The following is a 27,156-nucleotide window of genomic DNA, read 5'->3' as shown; positions in this document are numbered from 1 at the left end:
AGGCCAGATTTCACAACATTAGAAATTTGCTTATCAAATATTGTCCTCACACCTATTCCTAAAAATTTAAAGTTGAGCCTATCTGATGTGAGTAATTATCATCCAATCATGGAGGGTTACATTACTGAGCAAATAGACTGTGTATCTTCAAAAATTTAATATCTTATACCCTTCCCAATCAGGCTTTAGGAAAAGCTATAGCACTGAAACCATTTTGTCAGCTTTGATAGCATAAGTCAATGCACCATTGTCATTCAATTTGATTTAAGTAGTGCATTTGAGCTAGGCGATTTTGAACTGACGACTCAGATTTTGAGCCATTTTGGTTAAGTGGTTTTATGACAACTTGTCATTATACTGTAAAATAGGATGGTTTTTTTTTCTGTCAGGTGGAGTCCATCAAGTGGGGTTCCTTAGGGATCCCTATTCTCCCTCTCCCTTTTCAACTTATTAATGCAGTCCCTGGCTGCCACTCTTGACCAATATTACGATAAAGCACCTTATATATGCAGATGACATCACCCTGATCCTACCTGTTTCTCAATTGTGGTCTGATACGCTATCTCATATTAAAAACCTCTGTTTGTATGATAGACAATTGGATTGCATTTCATAGGCTGAAATTACATAAGAGCAAAACTAAATTTTTATGGTTGAGTTCTAACTTAGATCTTGTCAGGTACTTCTATCCTGGATTGGCCACTGTAGAAAACAGGATATTGGCCTGGATGGACCTTCAGTCTGTCCCAGTGTGGCGATGCTTATGTCCTTATGTCTGGTTTATTCTTTTAATTTTCCTTTGTCATATGCCCCCTCATTCCAGAGCTCTCCTTCATTTGAAAAAGGTTCTCTTCCTGTACATAAATGCCCTTGATGATATTAAACGTTTCTATCATGTCGCCTCTCTCCCTCCTCTCTTCCAGCGTATACATGTGATCAGGCAGTATTGAGCACTGCCCAGTTACTACCGGGTTAGCGCAGAAGACCTTACTGCCACCTCAGTGGGTGGCGGTAAGTGCTCCCCCCCCCCCCCCGAAATGGCCGCACAGCAAGTGCGAACCTACAATACAGTCATTTCATTTTTGGCTATTTTCACCCACTGTGGTAAAAGGGGCCCTGGTGTGTGGCAGAAACAGCCACCACTGCAAGTGCAGGGCCCCCTTTTACCCAGCTTAGTAAAATCCAAGTGACTTCTTGGATTTTCAGATCAATTTTTGGCTATATAGTTCTATTTTTAGTTTGTGATCATTTATTCTGTGCTTGGTAAGGGTCTATCTGCTAACAGGCTAAATCACCGCTCCGCCCTAGCTCGGTCTCCAGCCTGCCCCTAACCTTGCCAGTGAGGGAAAGGCCATTTAGAGGGGATATTCAGCGGCACTATCTGTTTAGCCCTTGACAAGTGATTTAAATGGCCAGGAGCCTCTTCTGGCCATTGAAATCACTTTGAATATCAGCCGGATTGTTTTTAATCAATTATCTACCATTTTTGTTCTTTGTCATCCATTTGGATTTTCAGGATTTCCCTAATGAATATAAAGGTAATAAATAGAACTAAAACAAAACCACAACTAAAAAATAAGATAAAATGATACCTTTTTTTATTTGACTAGTGAATTTATTTTCGAAAGAGATCACCGGCCATCTTCCGACACAAATTGGGAGATGGCCGGCGATCTCCTGATCCTGGGCAAATCGGTATAATCGAAAGCCGATTTTGGCCGGCCCCAACTGCTTTTCGTCGCAGAGCCGGCCAACCTTCAAGGGAGGGTACAAAAGGCGGGACAGGGGCGTGGTTACAAGATAGCCGGCTTCACCCCATAATGGAAAAAAGATGGCCGGCTCAGACGAGCATTTCGCCGGCTGCACGTGGTCCATTTATTTTTCGGTCCAAGTCACAAAAAAGTGCCCCAATTGACCAGATGACCACCGGAGGGAAACGGGGATGACCTCCCCTTACTCCCCCAGTGGTCACCAACCCGCTCCCACCCAAAAAAATAAAAAGTTTTTTGCCAGCCTCAAATGTCATACCCAGCTCCCTGACAGCAGTATGCAGGTCCCTGGAGCAGTATTTAGTGGGTGCAGTGCACTTCAGGCAGGTGGACCCAGGCCCATCCCCCCCCTACCTGTTACACTTGTGGTTAATGTTGAGCCCCCCCAAAACCCACATGTAGGTGCCCCCCTTCACCCCTTAGGGCTATAGTAATGGTGTAGAGTTGTGGGGAGTGGGTTTTGGGGGAATTTGGGGGGCTCAGTACCCAAGGTAAGGGAGCTATGCACCTGGGAACTATTTTTATTTTTAATTTTTAGAAGTGCGCCCTAGGGTGCCCGGTTGGTGTACTGGCATGTGAGGGGGACCAGTGCACTACAAATGCTGGCTCCTCCCACGACCAAATGCCTTGCATTTCGTCGGGTTTGAGATGGCTGGGCCCAGTTTCCATTATGGCTGAAAAACGAAGCCGGCCATCTCTAAACCCGGCAATCGATTTAGCCAGCCGCAACCATATTTCGAAAATACAGTTGGCTCCGCCCCCTTGCAGAGCCAGCCCCGAAGATGGCCGGCCATCTATTTGGCCGGCGCCGTTCGATTATGCCCCTCTAAGTTAATATATTTTTTTTGAACAGCTGTTGAAGGCAATACCTTCTTTAGGTATTGCCTTTGAAAAGTAGGCAAAAATGTGTTGTTAGTCCAATAACAAGATATCGTCATATCTTCTTTTTTTTTTTTGTTTTGTTTTATTTCCATTTATTACCTTTAAAAATGGACTAGTATGGCTACGACACCATTTTATCCTAATGAATAGAGAGGTTTGTATGTATCCTTCTCCAGTTGTGTACAAACCTATGTCATGGATATCCTGAGGACTTGAGTGGATTAATGCCCAAAGGGACTGCACTTTATCTAACCTTGGAAAAATAAAATGCTAAAAATCTTACTGGTTGGACAAGTCTGTCTGGCAGATTGCAAGTATAATATTTTCAAAAAGTCCTAGCAAAAATGCAAGCACTCACATAGCAGGTCTGTCTGGCACGTTCTGCATGGGACCTGGAATGCTGGATGTTCGGGCCACACCCATGCTAGTATTGATGGCTATGTAGAATATTACAAAGCTTAATTGCTAGACACAGGAAGATGGGGATGCAGTGTCTTGTAGAATATAGGTATAGATTTAGAGGTTAGAGGTGTAAAATGTTCTAAATAATAATATTAACTTAGTAGAATTCTAAATTATCTTTCATCGTCATTAAGTGCCATGTTCAATACAATAATTGCCAACTGCTGTGTACCAGTTCTCTTAGTGCTCAGATTTAATATTCATTTGCCCTCTACCATTATTAGTATCATAATTGATGTTATAATTCAGCATATAAGCATAAGCCCAGCCCTCTTTGTGTGAGTCACTTTTTTATCAAGGAGAAACTCTTGGCCTTCATGTTCTCATTACTGAATATATTCAAGTCAAGTGATTGGTTGCTGAAAATAAACTATATTTTTGGGCTTCATTTTCAGAGCTAAATGTAAGAGAAGCAGACGTGCGAAGATGTGATGAGTCATCGTGTAAATATGGAGGCGTGTGCAAAGAAGATGACGATGGGATAAAATGTGCATGTCAGTTCCAGGTGAGCACTTTAAAATTCTTATCTATGCTTTGTCTGACACTGGAAAAAAGAGACAATGAAAATGCTTAAAAAAAAACAGGATTCCAGGTTGCAAAATTACTTTGCAGATGCATATAACTTTTTCTTTTTCAGATTTGGGGGATGTTAAAGGATTTCGCAGGGTTAAATAATGGTACAGGGATGTACAAAGAAAAAGCCTCTCCACACCTCAGATTTCAGCTGGGAAAGGATGATGAGAGTGAATTGGCCTATTAGCATTTCAGTGACCCAACATCTTGACACTCATTCATTAGGTCATGGCTCACTTTCCAGGTAGAATTATAGTGTTATCCTTAAAGGGCAGCACTGGAATCCATAAAATTCAGATCAGTGTGTTACCCAGTCAGGTGAAACTGCCCACTTGGCTATGTAATAAGTTTGAAACTCCTAAGGAGAACTAAGTATCATAACATTGCCAAACTAAGATAGACCAAAGGTCCATCAAGCCCAGTATTTTGCTTTCAACAGTGGCCAATCCAGGTCACAAGTACCTGGCACAATTCCAAATGAGTAAAACAGATTTCATAGAACTGGTATACTGTTGTTCAACTGGATCACGACCAGAGCCAGTGCAAGGCTTTTATGCATATTAGGTGAATCTTCAATCTTGTGACCCTAACCTGCACCCCTTTCATTTCCTCCCCACCACCACTCAATAGTCCTGGACCTCACTGCTCTTTCTGTTATCCCCATAGTTCAGCATCATCTTTTCACTCCTTCTACCCTTCCCCCAAAGACCAACAAGGTACCCCTCTCTCTTTTCCATCTCCTCCCCTTCACTCCTGGTAGTCCAACATCTTGTGTGTCCTCCTCCCCCAGCCACCTAACAGTTCATCATCTCCCCTTTCTCCTTCCTCTGTTGCTTGCCGCAGCAGCTGCACAGATCAGCCAAAGCTCAGCAGATAGATTATGTATGCTGAAGTCTGCTGCATCCCTTCCCACTCCATAACATGACGTCTGTGTCAGAGTAGGCAGGGACACAGCAGGCCTTCATTGAGCATGTACTGAGGTTCACAAATCCTTGCTTAGCTGCCAACCTGCCTTCTAGTTCCAGCTTTTCTGCCCGCCACTAATTGGGAGAGAGCATGCTTAGCCTGTCTGCTGCTGTTTCATGCCCCAAAATCTCTGCACTCTTGACAACTGCCTAATTCACTTAATGGAAGTGCCAGCCCTAATCAGGGTTCCTTGTTACATCTGAGAGCAGTCATTTTGTGCCAGCATTAGCAACATGTCTGCGTTATCAGCATGTCTCAGTTTCATCACAAAGCAGCAGACATTAGGACATCAAATTCTAGAGGATAAACCTGAAGCTCCAAGCAGCAGTAGCAGGAACAACCCCTTTCATCATTAAGCTTGCGGACTGTTCCCTTGATTCTGAAGCATTCAACTCAATCAAGTGAACCAGGCTTGACAATAACTCACCATAGATTTTGGGCATCTATAACACACAGCCTTTCTGTCTGTAATTCAGGTTTTTCAGAGAGAAAGGGGGTTGGGCAAGATGGTGGAGGCTATTATTAAGAATAAAATTGCAGAGCATATACAAAAACATGGACTGATGAGACAAAGTCAGCACGGATTTAGTGAAGGGAAGTCTTGCCTCACCAATCTAATGCATTTTTTTGAGGGGGTAAGCAAACATGTGGACAATGGGGAGCCGGTTGATATTGTATATCTGGATTTTCAGAAGGCGTTTGACAAAGTGCCGCACGAAAGACTCCTGAAGAAATTGCAGAGCCATGGAATCGGAGGTAGGGTATTATTATGGATTAAGAACTGGTTGAAAGATAGGAAGCAGAGAGTAGGATTGCGTGGCCAGTATTCTCAGTGGAGGAGGGTAGTTAGTGGGGTCCCGCAGGGGTCTGTGCTGGGTCCGTTGCTTTTTAATGTATTTATAAATGACCTAGAGATGGGAATAACTAGTGAGGTAATTAAATTCGCCGATGACACAAAGTTATTCAGGGTCGTCAAGTCGCAGAAGGAATGTGAACGATTACAGGAGGACCTTGCGAGACTGGGAGAATGGGCGTGCAAGTGGCAGATGAAGTTCAATGTTGACAAGTGCAAAGTGATGCATGTGGGTAAGAGGAACCCGAATTATAGCTACGTCTTGCAAGGTTCCGCGTTAGGAGTTACGGATCAAGAAAGGGATCTGGGTGTCGTCGTCGATGATACGCTGAAACCTTCTGCTCAGTGTGCTGCTGCGGCTAGGAAAGCGAATAGAATGTTGGGTGTTATTAGGAAGGGTATGGAGTCCAGGTGTGTGGATGTTATAATGCCGTTGTATCGCTCCATGGTGCGACCGCACCTGGAGTATTGTGTTCAGTACTGGTCTCCGTATCTCAAAAAAGATATAGTAGAATTGGAAAAGGTACAGCGAAGGGCGACCAAAATGATAGTGGGGATGGGACGACTTTCCTATGAAGAGAGGCTGAGAAGGCTAGGGCTTTTCAGCTTGGAGAAGAGACGGCTGAGGGGAGATATGATAGAAGTGTATAAAATAATGAGTGGAATGGATCGGGTGGATGTGAAGCGACTGTTCACGCTATCCAAAAATACTAGGACTAGAGGGCATGAGTTGAAGCTACAGTGTGGTAAATTTAAAACGAATCGGAGAAAATTTTTCTTCACCCAACGTGTAATTAGACTCTGGAATTCGTTGCCGGAGAACGTGGTACGGGCGGTTAGCTTGACGGAGTTTAAAAAGGGGTTAGATAGATTCCTAAAGGACAAGTCCATAGACCGCTATTAAATGGACTTGGAAAAATTCCGCATTTTTAGGTATAACTTGTCTGGAATGTTTTTACGTTTGGGGAGCGTGCCAGGTGCCCTTGACCTGGATTGGCCACTGTCGGTGACAGGATGCTGGGCTAGATGGACCTTTGGTCTTTCCCAGTATGGCACTACTTATGTACTTATGTACTTATGGCCACTAAGAAACAAAGTACGGCAACCTTCTCAGTATTATCAGGGTTGTTCAGGATGGGATCACTATGTTTGCATCGCCTAACATAGTTGGGACACTCAGCCCCAAAAAACTGAAATAGAAGTTTTTTTTAATCAAAAGAGAGTATAAGCAGGCTTTGCAAATAAAGTTGCACTGTTTCCACAAGGTTCTACTTCCTGCAGGATTGAAAATTTTGGAGGTTGGGGGAAGGCAGCTCAGCTGTGCAGCTTTATTTGCTTCGTTCCAAATTCCAGATTATCCTTTATTAAATAAATAACGGGGTTCTACCCGGTTAAACCCCACTGAGCTGGCCATCTGGCAATATTCAGTGGCGCTTAATGGGTAGTGCCGCTGAATATTGCCTGTGACTGCTCATGTGCTGTGCTGTTAATTCTGGGGTGGTCTGGAGGCAGAGCTTGGGTGAAGCCAGTGCTTAACTGGTTAATGGTGATATTCAGACAACTAACCAGTTATCCACCGAGCTTACTGTGTACCAGTCTGACTATTGGCCAGAATTTGTTAGCTTCTGGGTGACCACTGTTTAAAAACCAGTGAGCGCTGTGGCTGAATATTGACTCCCAGTATTTGTAAGAATAGGATCCTACGTTTAAGAGTGTTGTGAGGGGGTTTATAGAATGCTGCCCCTCATCCTTAAGAAAAGTCCCTCTCTAACTAGCCTGGACTACCATAAGAGCACTGGTCCCGCCAGTGAGCCAGGAGGGGCGGAGTCAATACCTGCAAGTTTAAAAGACAGGGCCAGGCTGAGGTTGAGGAGGCCCAGGGAAGGAAGGTTAGGAGCCCCAGCAGACTTGGCTGCAGTTGCTATATTCAATTTGTGACCTGGCTGAGGTAAGCTAACTTTGTTTCTTGTTAAGACTTACAAGCCTTGCTGAGGTCTGGCTAGAGCCTGACCTGAGTATCAGAAGTCCTGAGAACTAGTAGGCTGTGTTTGGGGTGGGGCAGCCCCACCAGCCACAGACTGCTTGGCCTGCTAGCCAGAGGCCTACTCAAGATTGTTACTAAACCAGAGAACCTGTTGCATCTGAGGTTCCTGGCCTGCAAGGTAACAGGTCCCAGGGTCCAAGTGAATAAAACATTTATTTCCTTGTTTGACTGAGTTATTGACAGGACCACCCTATAACCCTTGCCCAGGGTCTCACAAATGTCTTCAGAATTTGGTTAGTTGATGCCCTGTCCTTGTCTCCTTGTGACTGCTAGGGACTGCTGCATGAAACTGCTAACTGGTCCATAGTCTTTTGGTCTGATCTTTTTCCATTGGATTTTGTTTTAAATACATGTATGTCTAGACCCCCACCCCAAACAGTTGAAAAAGACAATTATTTTTAGGGGAAAATGTGAAAGTGGTATATTTTGGTCTCAAGTAATAAATTGATCATGGTGATCCCACTACTATGAAGACAGACTGGGATTTTACTGTTACTAAAGTTTTAGATACAACTACACCCCTAAAGTGTAGAGAATTAAAGAAAAAGTAAGCATTTTTCCTTGGTTTACTGAACAGCTAAATGACCTAAAGCAGAATTGTCATAGTTTAGAAAGAAAGTGGCACAAAAACGGAGAGTCTATTATTAAAATATTTTGTAATCAAGAAATAAAGATATATAAATAAAAATTGCTGAAGCTTGGAAATAGGAATCAACTGTAAAAAGACAAAAAAACTGTTTCAAGGTGGTTAGTAGGTAATCTTACATCTTTTTTCCAGCATAGACACCACAACACCACAACCTAATGTACAAGAACTAGCTGACTATTTTTCAAATAAGGTTGAGTTGATCTGAAATGTCCTAATTATTGAACGAATCATCTGTGATCATGTCTAGATTTGTCAAAAACTTTAAGTTGCAATATTGTAGTAGACCAGTTTTGGAATACATTTGACCCTATTACTGATAATGATGTCCAAATTTTGTTGCATAAACTTTCTCATTTCCATTGTGTTTTAGACAATTGCCTTTCTAGTTTGCTCTCTAACTCTCCATCAACTATTGTAGGCTGGATTGTTTTATTTGTTAATAAGATCTTGGAGCTTGAATGTTTACCACCTGATATAGATCAGATTGCTTTAACACCTAAATTGAATGGCTTAGATTAGTCATTAACAGCTAATTTCAGGCCAGTTGTGAGCATTTTTCTCTTTTTACAAAGATGATTGAAAATTTTGTGAGCCAGCAATTTGCTAAATATTTAGATGTTTTTTCTTGTTTGCATCCTTCACAGTTTAATTTCAGAATCCACCATAGCGCTTAAACTTTACTACTTACATTGACAACAGTTTAAGAAACAAGTAAGTTTTGAGAAGCAGGTTGTATTGCTTCAGTTCAACATTTCAGCAGTATTTGATTCAGTCAACCTAATTGAAGTTATTGTATATGGAAAACTGGTGACTGTTTTTGCACTTGGAGTCCAAGATGTGGAGTCCTTCAGGGCTCTCTTTTATCCCCATTGCTTTTCAATCTTTTTATGAGTACTCTAAGTTTTATTGGTTTGAATGAAGATGGTCTTTTTTCATGTGCAGATGACATTTTGATGCTAGTCTCAGTCCTTGACAATGTAGATGAAACATTTTAATAAGATATCAAAAATATGTTAAAGTTGAATATTAGCAAGACTAAAGCAAAAATACTATGGTAACTGCCCCTACCTCTAACAGCAGAAGAAAATTTCTGAGGTACTGGGAATTGTTCTGGATTCTTCTTTGTCACTTGAGCCACAGATAAATAGCTTATAGATAGAAAACGTTTTTAGGCTTAAGCAACCTTGTTTGGTTCAATCCTACTTCTATGAAGAACATTTTGCCTTGCCTTATTGTCCCAAATGTTGATATTACCACACATGGGCTATTGTAATTCACTTTATTTAGGTTTGACTTCTAGGTTGTTGAAGAAACCTCAACTTATTCAAAATACTACAGAGCGGTTAATTTTTCTGATTAAAAAATATGATAGTGTCTCTCAATCTCTTGTTAAGCTTCATTGCCTTCCCATATGGGCTTGTATAATCTTAATGTTGTATGTGTTGTTTTTCAAACTCTTTACATCTGAGTCTGTCGTTGATTTGTTGGAAAAGCCATCATTTAGACATTCTTCTCGATTATTGGATCAATTTTTATTATGTTATTCCCCTATTAAAGGCGTGTGCTATAAGCAATTGTTTAATTCTTTGTTTTCATATCAAGTGATATCTATTAGATATGGTTGACCTATATCCAACAGAACAGAACCAAATTTATCTATCCCGTTATAAGAAACTGAAAACTATTTTTTATTTCATAGATTTTGACCAATTTATGTAGGGTTTTTCCTCTCTTTTTTTAGGAATTATAATTCTTTTAACATCCACGTCTTTCCTGATTTTAAGTTGTAATTCCCAATGATTGTATTGCTTTAGTGATTGTGAACCACTTTGGACCTTCTTGTTGGGATAAAGCAGTAACAAGTTCTGTATTATATTATATTGTATTGCTAGTGACTGCCTTAAAAGAACCTCATTTTTCTTGACGGGAGTAATATAAAGATTTTTTCTACAGGTAAAATCTGTTTTACCACAAAAAAAGAGTTTTTATAAAATTACCCCACAAATATACATGGATAAAGCACACATGGTGATTCATTTTAAACACCATTGCCTTCTTAAATTTCTAGAATACTAGCACTTATGTGGATGAATGAACACTAGCAGAATCACTTAGGTGGAAATTCAGTAAAGGCTGCCCAAAGTTAGGCGCCAGGATGATGCGTCTTAAGCGCAAATTCTAGAATGGCAGTACTGCGTGGGGCTGCATTTATAGAATACTAGTAAAAAAAGGCCGTTTCTGACAAAAATGAAATGGGCGCTAGCAAGGTTTTCCTCAGCTCCCCTGCAGCCACCCATGTCCAGCGAACCTCCTCTCTCCCCTACCCCCCTCCTGCCACCCATGTCCAGCGACCCTCCTCTCTCCCCTGCCCCCCTCCAGCCACCCATGTCCAGCGACTCTCCTCTCTTCTCTGCCCCCCCTCGAGCCACCCATGTCCAGTGACCCTCCTATCTCCCCTGCGACCCTCCTCTGGACATGGATCAGCTGTGAGGCATGGTTTTTCCACCCCCCCTCCCCAGGTTCTGAAGTTGACATCATAATGGCTAGGGTAATGTCAGCCTGATCTACGGAGCCTAGCAGATCAACTCTGAATGAGCCACGGTCCCAGGCAGCAAGTCAGAACGTTGGAGGTGAGAATTATTATATAGGACAAGCTTAAGTTTGCATTATCATGCCTAACTTTAAGCATAAGCATTTATGCCAACCAAAGGCTGGCATAAATATTGGCACAGAAGTCCTGGCAGTTACGTGTGGTAATGATTAGTATTCTATGACCCTGTTCCTAATTTCCAGGCATGTACCTGATCCTCCCTTGGCCTTGCCCACTTTGGAGTTGAACGTGATGGAAATTAGACACAGAGGTTATAGAATATGGCGCAAGGCATTTCCACACGTAACTACTAATTGGCTCCAATTATCACTGGCTAAGGTTCAGTGATTGATACTGAGTGTCAGTTAAGTTAGATGTAGAAATGAAAACTGCACACAGAATTCCACGCAGAACTTTGGGTGCAATATATAGAATCTGGGGATTAGCGCATTGTGAGGGAGTGAGTGGTATAGCAGCAGGTGCTTCTAGGAACACTCCCTTACTGCTGTTGAAGTTAAACCACCAATGGCAGGTGGCGCTATTGTGCTGAGTCAGAGGGGTGTGGCTTAGGCAAGTCGGTGGTTAAATGCTCTGAAGCCTTCCCTGGTAACAGGTCACAGTTCTGTTACCCTCCTTGTGCAACCTGGCACTTTGTCTGGAGAATGTCACTTGATAAACAGGCTTCACAGGATATGCAAATTAACCATTCTAAATGCAAATCCACACCAATTAGCTTCTGCTAACCACTCCTTAGGGGTTACTCTTTTTTCAACAAACAATTCATTACTCTCTTCAACCGAGCCCTCCACTGGGAGATGAGGGTCTCAGATAAAAACAGCCACCATCCCTTGGGACTGTGACCTGTTACCAGGGAAGGCTTCAGAGCATTTAACAACCGACTTGCCTAAGCCATACCCCTCTGACTCAGCACAGTAGCGCCACAGGACTTCACTTCAGCTTTACAATCCTGTCCTACACCCTGGCTGTTAACATCAGAGTTTTACTTCAAGGCTCATAGTGTTCCTTATCCTTCCCATTATTCTGCATTTCAGGTAAGTACCTTGTCTTTTTTTAGGAATCTTTTCCTTTAGTATCCATTCATCAGTTGCTTGGCATCTTTCATTCTTCTTGGAGGGCTCCTTCTCCTTCTGCTCTCTTCCTGGGAAAAGGCATTTTTAAAGGGCTGCTTTCTACCAACTCCACCCTTCCAGGTCTCCTCCTATATTTTAGAAAAGGTACAAAATCTTATCCAATGGACTTGCCTTCTGATTGGAACTATTCCTACCCTTGGCCATGGGCCCTCCTCCCTTTCCACTTAACACAAGGGTAACCTCCGCCCCTCCTCCTCCCCAGCTATCTGTGTCAGGACTATCATTGACACAGGGCTCCCCTTAGTGGCCTCTACAAAATAACACAAAGGCCTCCACCATTAGAATGCCCTGTAGTGGTTGCAACCCATCTAACCAGGCTTCCTTTACTCCTGAACACTCTCTAGTGGCTCCCTTAACGTCATTACAGCAGTCTTTCACCTTAAGAGCTCCCTCTGGTGGCTAGGTTCTGTCGAGGCATGTCCTATGTTTTTCACCTCACGTAAATCAGACACGCCTAGATTTTAGTCGCCATATATAGAATCCGGTCCACTGCGTGCAGTCACATGGGAGTGCAAGTATTAATGAGTACCAATTAAGTTCAATAATTGGTTGTTAGCACTGAATTATTGAAGTCATTGAGCTCATTAAGCAATTAATTTGTATGTGCATCTCAGGATTCTGCACAAATTTGAGCGTGCAAATCTGGGCACTGTATATAGTATCCAGGAGAAAGTGGGCACCTAAATTGTGGATACAGATCCCACTAGACAATTTTTCAGCGAAATAGAGTATAATACTACTGATAAGCTGAAATAAACTTAACTAACTCAATCACCATAAGTATCTATACTGTTTCAAGTTAGTAAAGTGGAGAAAAAGACCTCAGTAGTCACCGCGTGGCAGCAGAACAGAAATTGTACTCAATGCCCACATTTCTGTGACTCCGTTCTTATCATAGGTCAAAAAACTCTACTGCATGTAAGTATAAGTATATTGTGACCAATTATCAATATTTTAAGAAGTCCAAATAATGTTACTTAGCTATAAATTTGCCCTATAGTGTTACTTAGCTTTCAATTTTGCCTAACGGGGCTCTCTGTTTCACGCTATAATTGAACTTCTTCAGGGGGCCAAGTAACTGATGGCAATTCACAATGCCTAAAACCAAAATGATATCACAAAGTTATTATCATCATTTATGGTGAAAGCATGTTTTCACAAATACGTCTCGAAGATAGCCAAACCTCACCAACCTTACAAAATGGCGTCCACTTATCCTGTGACACCGGCAGTGAAAGCACAGACCGGGAAAAAAAGCATTTCAGGTACACATCTCAGGGAAAATTTCCAAAGCTGAGTCAGAAAGTCTATTAAGAACTGCCAAAAAGTCAGAACCATTAGGCAAAACAAAAACATGTGACCCAGTGAGTCACCAGACCTGTTGCATTTAGGGCAAGTGTCTGTCAAGAATTTGTATGTGTCCTAGGTAAGTGCAGCATGGATCTGCCCAACCTAGACCTCCTCCACAACCCCCACACACACCTCCAAACAATACACACTCATTTTTCTCATTCTGCTTCTCCTCAAAGGTGACAGAGGCTACCCGCAGTGGAGCTGGCTCATGACCCCCCTGGTGCATCCACAACCAGGGTTGGAGGAGACCTACAACAGCAGGCATCAGACCACCCATGTCATCATAGAGTGGGTCTTTGGGCTACTGAAGAACAGGTTCCGGTGCCTGGGCCGTTCTGGAGGGGAGCTCCTCTACAGCCCCCCAAAGGTGGCCAAGATCTTCGTGGCCTGCTGCATGCTCCATAATTTGGCCCTGCGCAGAGGACAGCCCCTCCCAGAGGAGCCACAGCCACCAGAGCAGCAGGCCCCAGGGGAAGAGGATGAGGATCCCCCTCCACCTCCCGCCCACAGAGCAGAGCAGACCGCACACCAGCTGGGGGTCAGAGCAAGGCAACGACTCATCCAGACAAGTTTTCTCTGAGAGTAAGTTGACATTTATTCATAGTAATCACATATGTACACACCATCACCCCCTCCACCACCATCACCCCCTCCCCCCTGCATGTCCCATCACTTTCCACGCCCCCTTCCCTGGGCCCTTCCCTTCCCCTGGCCCCGTCCCCTCCTACCCCTCCCACCGTGTTCGGTTGCAGCTGATGCTGCAGGGGAAGTCTGCTCAGAGTGCTCTGATGATGAGCTGCTCTCACTGTCCTCCTCAGTATGCACACGACACCTAACCTTTCGTGAAATATAGTATTCCCTATCAGACGGACTCCACACTTGTCTTTAGATTGTACACCTGTCTTTTAGATTGTAAGCTCCTTGAGCAGGGACTGTCCTTCCATGTTAAATTGTACAGCGCTGCGTAACCCTAGTAGTGCTTTAGAAATGTTAAGTAGTAGTAGTAGTTGCTTCCTCAGCTGCCCTTTGAAAGTCAGGCCACCTTGCAGTGCTGGCCTGCACCCTGTCCATAGGACCCAGAATGGGAGTTGGTCTGGTGGGTGGTGCAGCAGTGTCTGGGGAGGCGGACGATCTCAACGTCCTCCTCTTAGCCGGTGGTTGCTGTGCAGTGGAGGACGTTGAGGCCAGTTCTTGCTGCTGCAGCACGGCTGGAGTAGGTGGTGTCAGGTCACGGTGCAGGCTCTCGATGCTATGCTCCAGCCGTTGAAGTTGCTGGAGCATATCATGTTGGGCCTGTACCGCTTCCCGCTGCACCTGGAGTGCCTCCTGGTGCACCTGGACCGCCTCCTGCTGTGCCTGGACCGCCTCCCGCTGCAAATGTAGCTTCTACCGCCAGTGGTCATGCAGCTCGACATTGTGGCGCAGCAACTGAGTGGTCACACGCATCAGTTGCCTCCTGTGGCTGGATAGCCTCTGCCGAGGAGGTGACCCACTTTCTCCATCCTCTTCATCATCATCATCAGCAAAGGCTGCAGGTGGTGTAGCTGGAGGTATGGCTTGTACTGCTGCTAGAGGTGATGGAGGTGATGGAAGGAATGGATCCTCAGGAGCTTAACCGAGATTGGATAGCAGAGATAGTGCTGGGCAGACTTATACGGTCTGTGCCCTGAAGAGCACAGGTACAAATCAAAGTAGGTTATACACAAAAAGTAGCACACATGAGTTGTCTTGTTGGGCAGACTGGATGGACTGTGCAGGTCTTTTTTCTGCTGTCATCTACTATGTTACTATGGAGGGAATCAGTTTTGATGTCTCCTTACTCCTCCAGTGGTCACTAATCCCCTCCCACCCCCAAAAATGTGATTTAAAACATAACTTGCTAGTCTCTATGCCAGCATCAGATGTTATACTCAGGTCCATTAGAGTAGCATGCAGGTACCTAGATTAGTCTAGTGGTGGGTGCAGTGCACTGCAGACAAGTGAACCCAGGCCCATACCTCCCCTTACCAGTTACACTTGTGGAGGAAACTGTGAGCCCTCCAAAACTCACCAGAAACCCACTGTACCCACATAAAGATGTCCCCTTCTCCCATAAGGGCAATGGTAGTGGTGTACAGTTGTGAGTAGTGGGTTTTGGGGGGCTCAGCAGACAAGATAAGGGAGCAGTGGTGAGATGTGTACCTGGAAGCATTTTATGAAGTCCACTGCAGTACCACCTAGTGTGCCCTGTTGCTTTTCTGGGTTGTCTGGGGGTCCAGTCTACTAAAAAATGCTGGCTTCTCATCCCAGTGGCTTGATTTTGTGAATTTTGCACTTGGACGGGGGGGGGGGGGGGGAGGGGGGGGGCGCCGAAAATGGACCAAAAAACAAAACGTCCAAATCACAAAACCATGTTCAAAACAGTATTTAAAAAAAAAAGATAAACGTTTTTTCTTTTTGAAAATGACGTTCTTTTCTATTCAGATTTTGAAGTCAGATTAGACATCATATATAAAATGCTCCTCAACGTTTCTCCTCTTCTGCAAATTGAATGCTAACTTTCTATTTCCTATTGAATTCCATTTAAAATTTCACAATTCAGGTTACAGTTTCTGGGCTTCTGTTATTTTTCTTTTCTTCTTCCACATACTCCAAAACATGCACTCCATTCCTCTCAACATAATTTCCAGTTGTTCCCTCTCACAGACTAATTAGATTGGACTTAACTAAGGATTCATGCTTTAATATAATTGCACCATCTCTTTGGATCAAATTGGATGCCATGACTTCTAGTAGCAGTCTTATGGCACTGGGTGGAATTGGGTAGTACTGTCAGACTGCTGCTAGAGGTCATTGCACCTACTTTGACCCAGATGCCAACATGGGCAGGAGCGATTGGGGATCTCTCCTGTCCAAACTACCCAGTAGACCACCAGAAAACCTATAGTAGACTTGGGGGGGGGGGGGCTACAGGGGGTGAGGTGTCCTGGATTAAGGCTGATCTCAGGGAGGGCTTCAGGAGGGCTACAATCAAGTGGGGGGGGGGGGGGGTCGCAAGGGCAATGATCATATGTGGAAGGGGGTTCAGGAGGGCTATGATCATGGGGGGGCATTGAGAATGCTAAGATCATGTGTTGGGGGTGGGATCTAGAGGGGAGATGCTCTAATGAAGGGAGATGCTCTGGGAGGAGAATTCCTGCAGGAAGAAGCTTTGTTAGCAGAGTTGTCCAAAATGCTCAGCTGATATTCAGCTCTCTGCCCAATTAGCAAACCGGTCAAAGTTAGGACTGCCTTTTTGCTGTCCTAATTTTAGCCAGTTAGCTAACCAGGTAGTGGGCTGAATATCACTGCTGCCTAGTTAGCTACCAGCCCCTCCCTAATATCATCTCAGTACTAAGTAGACAGTGTTGCAGTAGTCACAAGTAATATTTTTTTTTGTTACATTTGTACCCCGTGCTTTCCCACTCATGGCAGGCTCAATGCAGCTTAAATGGGGCAATGGAGGGTTAAGTGACTTGTTCAGAGTCACAAGGAGCTGCCTGTGCCTGAAGTGGGAATCAAACTCAGTTCCCCAGAACCAAAGTCCACCACCCTAACCACTAGGCCACTCCTCCACTCCATGAATGTCTTTTCCACATTATTGAACACACTCCTATAATTCCCCATAGTTATGGAAGTGAAGCATTTCTAAGTTGTAGTCTGCAAACGATTTGCAAGGTGGCCACAGGTACCTGCCTACTGAGCCCTTCAGTCATGGTGACGGTGAGGGTGTTTGATTACAGTTCCTAATCCAAATTACCTGCAGCTGCCTGCAACCTGGTGGCTGACGTGGTGTAGTGGTTACAGCATCAGTCTTGTAATCCACAGGTTGCCAGTTCAAATTCTAGCTGCTCCTTATGAACTTGGCCAAGTCACTTACATTCCATTGCGTCAGGTGCAAACTTAACACCCTCCTGGGACTGAGACAGATCCAGAGTACCTGAATGTAACTCACCTTGAGCTACTACTGAAAAAGGGGTGACCAAACTCAATATAAATAAACACATATATATTTGGGTGCCCTTCTGTACATGTTGTATTATATAGCAATTGTGCTGATATAAATATCCATCAAATACTGTGACCATTGTTTTCCCTTTTCTCCTCAGCACGACATACCATTGTTGATGCATTGAATGTGAAAAGATGACCCAGCTGCTTGTAGCTCCTTGGTGGCCCCCACCAATGTGGTGTGGTTGTGGGTAAGAGTGTCTGGTGATCAGAGAGCAAACATCGTCTATGCGCTACCTGGGGTTATCTGCAAGTTTCTACTTGGCAGATCACAAGTGCTATACAACAAATCTATTATTGACAGCACTCTGTGCTGTGGGGCTCTATGGTAAGGGGGAGGGAGAGAGGCTGGATGGTCATTTGTGTTCCTCAACACAACCTGCACATACGGCCATGCAGGTTGGAATGAACAGGTGGCCTTCTGTATGGCCACAATTATCACAGATATGCATCAAATTTCTCTTTCACACTTCACATTTTATGCAATGCATATTGCTGCCTCTTCTCACATCAACATCAGCATTTGATAATATGTAATGCACAAGGTACAGACACACACACCCTGTTATATGCAATATAAAAAAACATATATTTATTTAAACATGGGGACAAAATCCCCCCCAAACCCTACAAATCCCCCCACCCCCCCAGGGTAATGAGCAGCACCAGAAGCACCCTCAGTGGCCTGTGGAGCTGCTCATTACCCTGCCTTATGGCTCTGAGCTCCTGCAGCACCTGGTTATGGCCATCTACCAGCTGGTTCTAGAGATCTACCAGCTGGTTCTGACAATCTACCAGCTGCTGCAGGAGGTGCAGGGCTGGAGCTGGCCCAGGGGATGGAGCTGCAGGTGGTGAGGGTGATGGAGCTGCAGGTGGTGAGGGCGATGGAGCTGCAGGTGGTGAGGGCTCCTCCATAATGCCCTCATCAATGATGAGGACCCCCTCCTCCTCCTCCTCCTCCTCCTGCTGCTGGGCCTCCTCAGCCACCTCCTCCTCCTCCTGCTGGGCCTCCTCAGCCGCCTCCTGCTGCCGGAGCCCTATGTATGTAAAAGGATTGTGGTTGAGATCAGCACATGCAACATGGCTTGCATAGTGCAGGAGTTGGGTGGCCTGAGGCGGGGGATGGGGAAAGGTGTGGTGAGGCGTGGCCTATTACCCATGGGAAACTGAGATGCGTCAGATGACATGACAGGGAACCCTGGAAGGTGCTCTGACACAGATCACACATGACATGTTGGCAGACTACACTCATTGGTGACCAGCATGTTTGCATTATGATATGTGACTAGGGTTTGCTGACATGTTTTTGTTCTTTGGGGGGGGAGGGGTTAGCACATAACATTAATATGAGGCAATGACATCCACTAAAAGTAGGACCTCAGGCAGGACTACCAGGAACCAGTATCCACCCACCCCAGAAAGGGGGATACTAAAGTGAGGGCATGTCATCTAATTCATCTCGGAGGAGGTTGGTTGGAAGTTGCAGCCACACTCATGGGAGGGCCACCTGCAACCTGAGGCCTTGATCTGGGACAGCGGTGTTATGACTTTATAGTTGTCTATTAGCCACATGGAAACTGATATTGTACAGTCACATTTGCATTATTCAATAAATACATTTACAAATGAGTATAGGTGTCCAGTTTTTAATACTTACGTTGAGCCCTCAGGTGCCGTTTGCAACTGCCCTGATGATGTCAGGGCTTCTCCCGCCTTTCTCAATGGAACCTCCTGCGCAGGGACTCTAAGTCCCTGTGAATGCCAAACCGTCTGTAAGATATAAGTTTGTACAGCAGGAGTCATGGGGATGTCGTTCTGGCTTCAGCACACATATTCATTTGTAAATCCAATAGCAGAGAGGCACAACACTGTGGGTGGGGGGGGGGGGGGGGGGGAGGGGGGGACATTCCATTGGTACAGATGATGTCATAGAGGTGGCCATGAGGCCAGAAAGTACCGTTTGTATGCATTTTTTGTAGGGATGTGGGAATGGTGTTCCTTTGCTTTACATACATTTATTACTGATTGTGCTATGTACACATATTACTCCTTATCCTTGAAGCAGACTCCAGTTAGTGCTTACATTGATGACGGAGCTTTTATATGTGTAGCTACAGGAGGGGGACCTGATGGGGGGGGGGGGGGGGGGGGACAAACACTTACCTTTCCAGTCTGTCCTATGCGGGACCAGGCTCTCATGCCTGTATCCTGGGGGGCAGGTGGTGGGGGATAAACAGCCGGTGCCAGTGCATAAGGCACAGCCGCACCAGCAACAGCTCTCTCGGCCTCACTATAATTCGGCTCTTTCCGGAGCTCCTCCATTTTTCTCAGTGAATAAGCGTTGGAAAACAAGCGCCTTATATGGACGCCCTTTGTGTGACGGACGTCGTTTCTTGCACAGCTCCATATATGGATTACCATCCCATATATGGCCGAGTCAGCACGTGGACACCGTTGTAAGCATAGAGTCCCTGACGTGCATGAATGGTTGTTATGCGTGCAGGCCCTTGATGCATGCGGAGCTTGCCTTATATAGATGAGTATGAAGATTGCGAACCTTTTCACAATACACAAAATGCATATAGCTGCATGTTCCGTAGGTACAGTGCATGTAGTTCCGGACATCCAGATACGGAAACTATGAGGAATATTCGGTGGACCAGCATGATCCTCCTGTAGTTTATGCTTTATGAACGTTCCTCATATTTCCTGTACCTGGATGTCTGGAACTGCATGCACTGTACTGCGGAACAACTAGGTACATTCTTTTGATTATAGTTTATGCGGGCCAGATTTGGTCGTTTCAACTGCAATAATCGAATGTCTAAAGGCGCCCTTTTTACTACCCTTTGTGCGGCCGTTATTGGGTGTTTGAACTGCAATAATCGAATGTCTAAGGAATCCATATTAGTTTTCGATTATACCTACCGGATTTTGGCCGACTTCGCAAGGGCGTCCTAATTCGTACTTGGACGACCTTTCGATTATGCCCCTCTATGGAGGGCTAGGCAGGGAAGGAGAATGTTGAATGTGAGGCAGGTCTGGCACTGATTTTCAAAGCCAATTACATAAGTAAATAATAGGAATGTGCATTTGTTAGGCATTTGGGGCCCCTTTCACTAATCTGCGGCAGAAGGGGGCCTGGTGTGGCGTTGGTGTGTGTTTTGACGTACGCTGAGGAGTGCTTTTACCGCAGTGGGTAAAATAGCCATGCAACAAGTGAAGTACTTGCTGCCTGGCCCATATCGGAGGGTGCCTTACTGCTATCCATTGAGGGGGTGGTAAGATTTACCACTGGGTATACACCAGCACTACAAAAATGAAGTTATTTTTGTATTCCAGATATGATGGTGCACTGGAGGTGGGAACTACTGCTGGGCTACTGCACTAGCCTGGCGTGGTACTTCCTTTTTAGCAAGCGGTAAGCCCACTTTGGGCTACTGGTTTTTTGTAAACGGGGTCCTTGGTTTGTTAGCGTGTGTTAAATAATTTGTATATGCTATATTAATTTTAACCCTAGGAATAAACATGCATTAAGTGATTAATGCAGTTGCAATGTTTTTATTGCATTAAAATATTTTTATTTAAACAAATGTGTGAAATGAATGATAAGATGTACAAAAATGAGAAAAAGCCTAATCAAGTAAAAAATGAACTGAAATTTTTGCCCTGGGCTGCTGTTATTGTAAACATCATTGAGCGGTGTCGACTCATGACGACCCTCTGGAATAATCAGGCAGCTAATTGTTGATAGACTGACATCCATATTTGTTGTTATTGTATTGATCCATTGTATTGCTGTTCTTCTTCTTTTGTATTGACCTTCAACTTTGCCATGCATGATGTTTTTTCTCTAATGATCTTTCTCTTCGCTTGATGTGTCTAGTATGAATGTCAAAGTCTTGTCATTTGAGCTTTCAAGGAAAGTTTAGGTTTGATGTTCTCCAGTATCAATTGATTTATTCTTAAGCAGTTTCTGATACATGCAGTAGTCTTCTCCAGCATCATAATTCAAAGGCATTGATTTTCTTTCTGTCTTCGTTGCTCTTCAGCTTTCACATCCATGTGACATTATTGCAAATACCATGTTTTAACAGGTCAAATCTTTGCAGGAAAAGATACAACCTTGCACTTGAAGATCTTGTATACCGTATTTTTCGGACTATAAGACGCACCGGACCATAAGACGCACCTAGGTTTTAGAGGAGGGAAATAGGAAAAAATTTTTTTCCTTTTTCCCTCCTCTAAAACCTAGGTGCTCCGGTGCGTCTTGTCCGAGTTCGGGATCGCCCTCCCCCCGGCCCTGTCACCACTTCTCCCTACTCACGTCACGCGATCTTCCCTGGTGGGCTAGTGACGTCGGGGCAGGAAAGAGCCCCCTCTTTCCTGCCCAGCACGCTGCTCTCCGTCCTCCTGTATGCTGCCTGACGGTCTTGGCGAGATTCAAAATGGCCGCCGAGAATTGAAGTCTCTATTACTTCTATTATTTCTATTACTTTTCCATCAAGGATGAAATTATTGATTTTACCTGTTGTCAGGATCTTTGTTAAGATGCAGCTCTATTTTGAGACAATGGGGTTCTTTTGCAAAAGTGTGCTAACAGATTTAGCGTATGCTAATGAATTAGTGTTTGTTAGGTGCTGTGCAGACCATAGGTATGCAATGAGCTGCGTGGCATTGAACACGTGCTAATCATTAGTGAGCACTAAATCCGTTAGTGCACTTTAGTAAAGGACCCCAGTGTTCATTGATCTTGATAATCAGGATGTTTCAGATCGTCTTCACTTTCAACTAGTATTTCATCACCATAGTGAAGGCTGTTGTAGTCCTTCCACCAATTTTCCTACCTCATGTTTCTTCATACACTCTTGCTTGTCTGCATATAGATTGAAGAGCAGTCAAAAAGGTACACAGAGGTCAGGTAATACACACATATCAACATTTTTAAGTTATGTGAAGCACAAAACTCATTTATAATGTACCCCAAAATTTTAATGTGCTATATAATATAATATAATGCACATTAAGAATAACATTGTGTGGGGTCTTGCTGTAATATTGAGGTCTGCTGGAAGGATTATTTTCTTATCATTGATAGAGTATTTTCTTATTTTCCTTTTGATGTATTACTGATTTCCTGTTTTCAACTGTGATATGCTTGATAATTTCATAAATAAAACATTAACAATCAGTAAAAAAAAAAACTAGCTGCATATTGTAATTCAAGAAGTCATTTCCAATGTACTATCCAAAAAATCATCCACCCAACATGATCATGTTTTGAGCTGCTCATGTTCTGCTTCAATGGAAGTTATATTTAAGCAACTAGTCTTCCTCTCTTCACTGAACTCTAAAAACTTATTGAGAAATTTAGACTGATGATGATGCCTAACTGTAGGAAAAAGATGCTGTGAAATATCCTCTATTATTGAAATTAGATATCAAGAACTATTGTGATATTCTACACTCTGTGGAAACTGAAGCCTATAAAAATTATTTCCCCGAAGACGTATTCCACATACTTGTTCAAACCATGGTCCTCGCCCATGCGGACTTCAACAGAATATATGTAGGATGCAAGGAACAAACATTTAAAAAAAAAAACTACAAACAGCACAAAACACAGCAGCAAGACTTATATTCACAAAAAAAAAAAAAACGATTCGACAGAGTGAGACCACTACTCCAAAACCTACATTAGCAACCCATCAAAGCACGAATACACTTCAAGATATGTACCCTAGCCCATAAAACTATCTATGGCCTCACTCCAGAATATATGACAGGTCTGATAGATTTACCAATACACAACATAAACAAGAATGCAAGATCCTATTTAGTACAACACTATCCTAAATGTCAAGGCCTAAGATACAAATCTACACTAACAACCAGCTTCACATACATCTGCAGCAAAACCCGGAACTCTCTACTGAAAGTCTTAAAACACATGGAGAACTATCTAAGATTCTAAAAACATATGAAAACTCTTCTCTTCAGGCAATTCCTTTCTGACGAAATCACATAGACAGAAGATCCTGGCCAACACACCAAAGCACATGAACACAAACTGAACTGAGCTAGGATTGCGTCCACCCCAACAACTTCGATACTTGTCTACTTAACTGTAAGCCACATTGAACTTATCACCAGGTTGGAAAATGTGGGGTCCAAATGCATAAATAAATTTATTGGAAGTAGCCTTTATAAAATAAGCTTAACTAGATACTTTTTTAAAAATATGTCCTGTAGATGCTCTGTTATAAAATCAAGCCCAATATGGCTAAATGAACCTGTGTTCCATAACACACAAAAGTGGTTATTTTAGAAGCTCTATCCCTGTTTTGGATGTTTGAAAACCAGCATTTAGATATCCATATTGCATGGACGTCCAAATCACAATTTTATGAAGGCAGAATATGGACGTCTGAAACTGCAGTACATCCATATGGCACGGGGTGTGGTCTGGGGTGTTTTGGACAGGACTAGGGAGGGGCCAAAATATGGACATCCAACTCTGCAGAAGGAGAAAGGACCTCTGTGTTCAAAAAGATGGACGTCTGTATTTAGACCTGGAACTTGACATGTCCAAGTTACAAAAAGGTGCTCTAATTGAGCAGTTCTGTACTGGAAGGAGTAAGGGAAATCACAGCAGGGATTATTCTGTCCCTGGGGAGCTCATAATTTAAAAAATAAAGGAAAAGAAAATAAACAACTACTGTGGAATTTGAATTAGCAATCTCTGGTTCTTTCCCAGTTGCTCTAACCCTTAGGCTATTCTGCCACATGGAGGTCTATGTGACCATATATAATAGGGATATTCCTCTGCTGTTACAAAGATGTCCACATTCCTTGTTTTGTCCTGTTCATAGGTTGGAGGTTTCAGGGCTCCTTTTACTAAGATGCGCTGAAAAATGACCTACGGTAGTGTAGACGCATGTTTTGGGCATGCACAGAATTATTTTTTAACGCACCTACAAAAAAATGCCTTTTTTTGCCGAAATCGGATGTGTGGCAAAATGAAAATTGCCGCGCGTCCATTTTGGGTCTGAGACCTTACTGCAAGCCATTGACCTAGAGGTAAGGTCTCGTGCGGTAACCGGGCAGTAATGGTCTAAGCATGTCAAATGCCACTTGACGCGCGTAGCTGCCAGAAAAATATTTCTCAGTCATGCGTAGTGGATGCGCACCAAAATTGAAATTACTGCAAGGGTCACGCAGTAACTGGGCAGTAACTCCAATTTGGCACATGTTGGGTGTGCATAGGTGCCTATGCAGCTTAGCAAAAGGGCCCCTTAGTTTGTAAAATGATGTTCATGCTGGACACAACACTTGGACATCCATTTCTCATGTATTTTAGAGCAGGCTGTATCTGGGTAGATCCTGTTCTAAAATACATGAGAAAATAGACATTTGGATATAACATACAGATTTGGACATCCATATTCTGAGTTGGATGTCTTTTCTAAAATGCCTTCCATTCCATTTCCAGCTCTTACATCCCACTTAATCCAATTGGAATCATAGTGGAATACACTAAAATTCAGATACCAGTAATAGACCACATCTTCAGAGATATTTTTCAAACAGTAAATTTTTCTCAGACTTTCTAAATTGATAGTACGAATCAATGTTCCAAATTTGAACAGGAATACTATTCCATAATTTAGCTGCAATATAACTAAAAGAGCTATCATAGAAACGCTTAAAACGAATATGGAAAGCCCAGATTTAATAGTTAATTGGATCGAGTTGACAAATGAACTGTCAGAAAAGTTAATAAAAATATGTGATCCAAAGGGCAATATCCATAAAAGATCTTATATATTAGGCAGGCCACCTTAAAGTCAATTCTGGCCCTTACAGGCAACCAATGTACATCTCTCAACAATGGCATAACACGATCATACTTCTTCTGCAAAAAATCAGCCTAGCTGCACATTTCTGCAAAAGCTGCAGCCGAGCCTGAAGAGTCTGGTGAATACCAGCATATAATGAACTACAATAATCTATACTGTTACACAGAAACATTACCAGGAACATGTGCTGAGTAGTAAAATAACATGTATATATTTTCAAGTATATCATGCATTATTTTTCATTAGAAATGCATAAAAAGCAGGTGCAAATCTGCCATGTGAACTTTCTCTTTGAAAAATGGAGCACAATCTGCTGGTGAGAAACACCTGTGGACTTTATCTCAAAACAGTGTGAAAATAGCTCTCAGCACATGTCAAGTGTATTGACTTCGGAGGGTTCTGAAAAGCATAGCTGCTCCCTGATTTTATACTTTTCCAATTTTCTGGGATGCAATCATCAAACGGCCCACATTGGTGCAAACTCCTTAGATACTTACAGAGTTCACACCATAAGTGAAACTTCTTTATCTGCAGACACATTATTCCAGGCAAAATAAAATTTTTTATTTGGATTATGCCTTTTTCAGTTGGAGCTCAAAGTGAGTGAGATTCAGGTACAGTAGGTATTTCCCTGTCCCTGGAGGACAGTTTGTACCTGCGGCTGTGGAAGGCTAATATCACTCATCCAAGGTCACAAAGAATTGCAGTGTGATATGAACTTGGCTTCCCTGGTTCTCAGCCCACTGCTCTAACCATTAGGCTATTCCTCCCCTCCAAAACTGTGCATATTTTATCCTCTAAACGAATTGTGCCCCAGATATAATCTGCAGGTAAAGTTTTTTTGTTGTTGTTACATTTGTACCCTGTGCTTTCCCACTCATGGCAGGCTCAATGCGGCTTACTAGGGTAATGGAGGGTTAAGTGACTTGCCCAAAGTCACAAGGAGCTGCCTGTGCCTGAAGTGGGAATCAAACTCAGTTTCTCAGTTCCCAGAACCAAAGTCCACCACCCTAACCACTAGACCACTCCTCTACTCCTTGCACATGTTGCTCTACAATGTGTGCAATTTTACCCGCATCGAGGTTGGATATAAAAACATAAGAGTTGCCATACTGGATCAGACCAAGGGTCCATCTAGCTCAGTATCCTGTTCCAACAGTGGCCAGTTCAGGTCACAAGTAGGTTCAGGCCCTGGTTCACTTTATTTGGTACACCGTGTATACATCAATGATATCATTAGTAGTTTACGGAATTTAGGAGTTATTGTGGACTCAAGGTCAACTATCCAGCTTATTTTCGAAAGAGAAGGCCGGCCATCTTCCGACACAAATCGGGAGATGGCCGGCCATCTCTCAAGTCCGGCAAAATCAGCATAATTGAAAGCCGATTTTGGGCCGGCCTCAACTGCAGTCCATCGCGGAACCGGCCAAACTTCAAGAGGGCGTGTCGGCATTGTACAGAAGGCGGGATGGGGCGTGCTTAAGAGATGGCCGGCTTCGCCCAATAATGGAAAAAAGAAAGCCGGCCCTAACGAGCTTTTGGCCGACTTTACTTGGTCCCTTTTTTCACGACCAAGCCTCAAAAAGGTGTCCCAACTGACCAGATGACACCGGAGGGAATGGGGGATGACCTCCCCTTACTCCCCCAGTGGTCACCAACACCCTCCCACCTAAAAAAAATAAAAAACATTTTTTTGCCAGCCTCTATGCCAGCCTCAAATGTCATACCCAGCTCCATGACAGCAGTATGCAGGGCCCTGGAGCAGTTTTTAGTGGGTGCAGTGCACTTCAGGCAGGTGGACCCAGGCCCACCCCCCCTACCTGTTATACTTGTGGTGGTAAATGGGAGCCCTCCAACCCTCCCCCAAAACCCACTGTACCTACATGTAGGTGCCCCCCTTCATCCCTAAGGGCTATGGTAGTGGTGTACAGTTGTGGGGAGTGGGATTTGGGGGGGGGATTTGGGGGGCTCAGCAC

General features: G+C 43.7%; 1 protein-coding gene across 1 annotated transcript in view; it reads left to right on the top strand.

Moving 5' to 3' along the window:
- TMEFF1 (transmembrane protein with EGF like and two follistatin like domains 1) overlaps positions 1–27,156 on the top strand; it is a 451,913-nt gene that overhangs the window by 179,974 nt on the left and 244,783 nt on the right. The window contains exon 2 of the mRNA XM_030204848.1: positions 3,509–3,618. Within this exon, the coding sequence (XP_030060708.1) occupies positions 3,509–3,618 (110 nt within the window). The remainder of the gene's footprint in view (positions 1–3,508; positions 3,619–27,156) is intronic.

This window comes from Microcaecilia unicolor, chromosome 1 (genome assembly GCF_901765095.1).
Source record: "Microcaecilia unicolor chromosome 1, aMicUni1.1, whole genome shotgun sequence".
NCBI lineage: Eukaryota > Metazoa > Chordata > Amphibia > Gymnophiona > Siphonopidae > Microcaecilia > Microcaecilia unicolor.
Note: the sequence above shows the minus strand (reverse complement) of the source record. Positions and strands in the feature narration are given on the sequence as shown.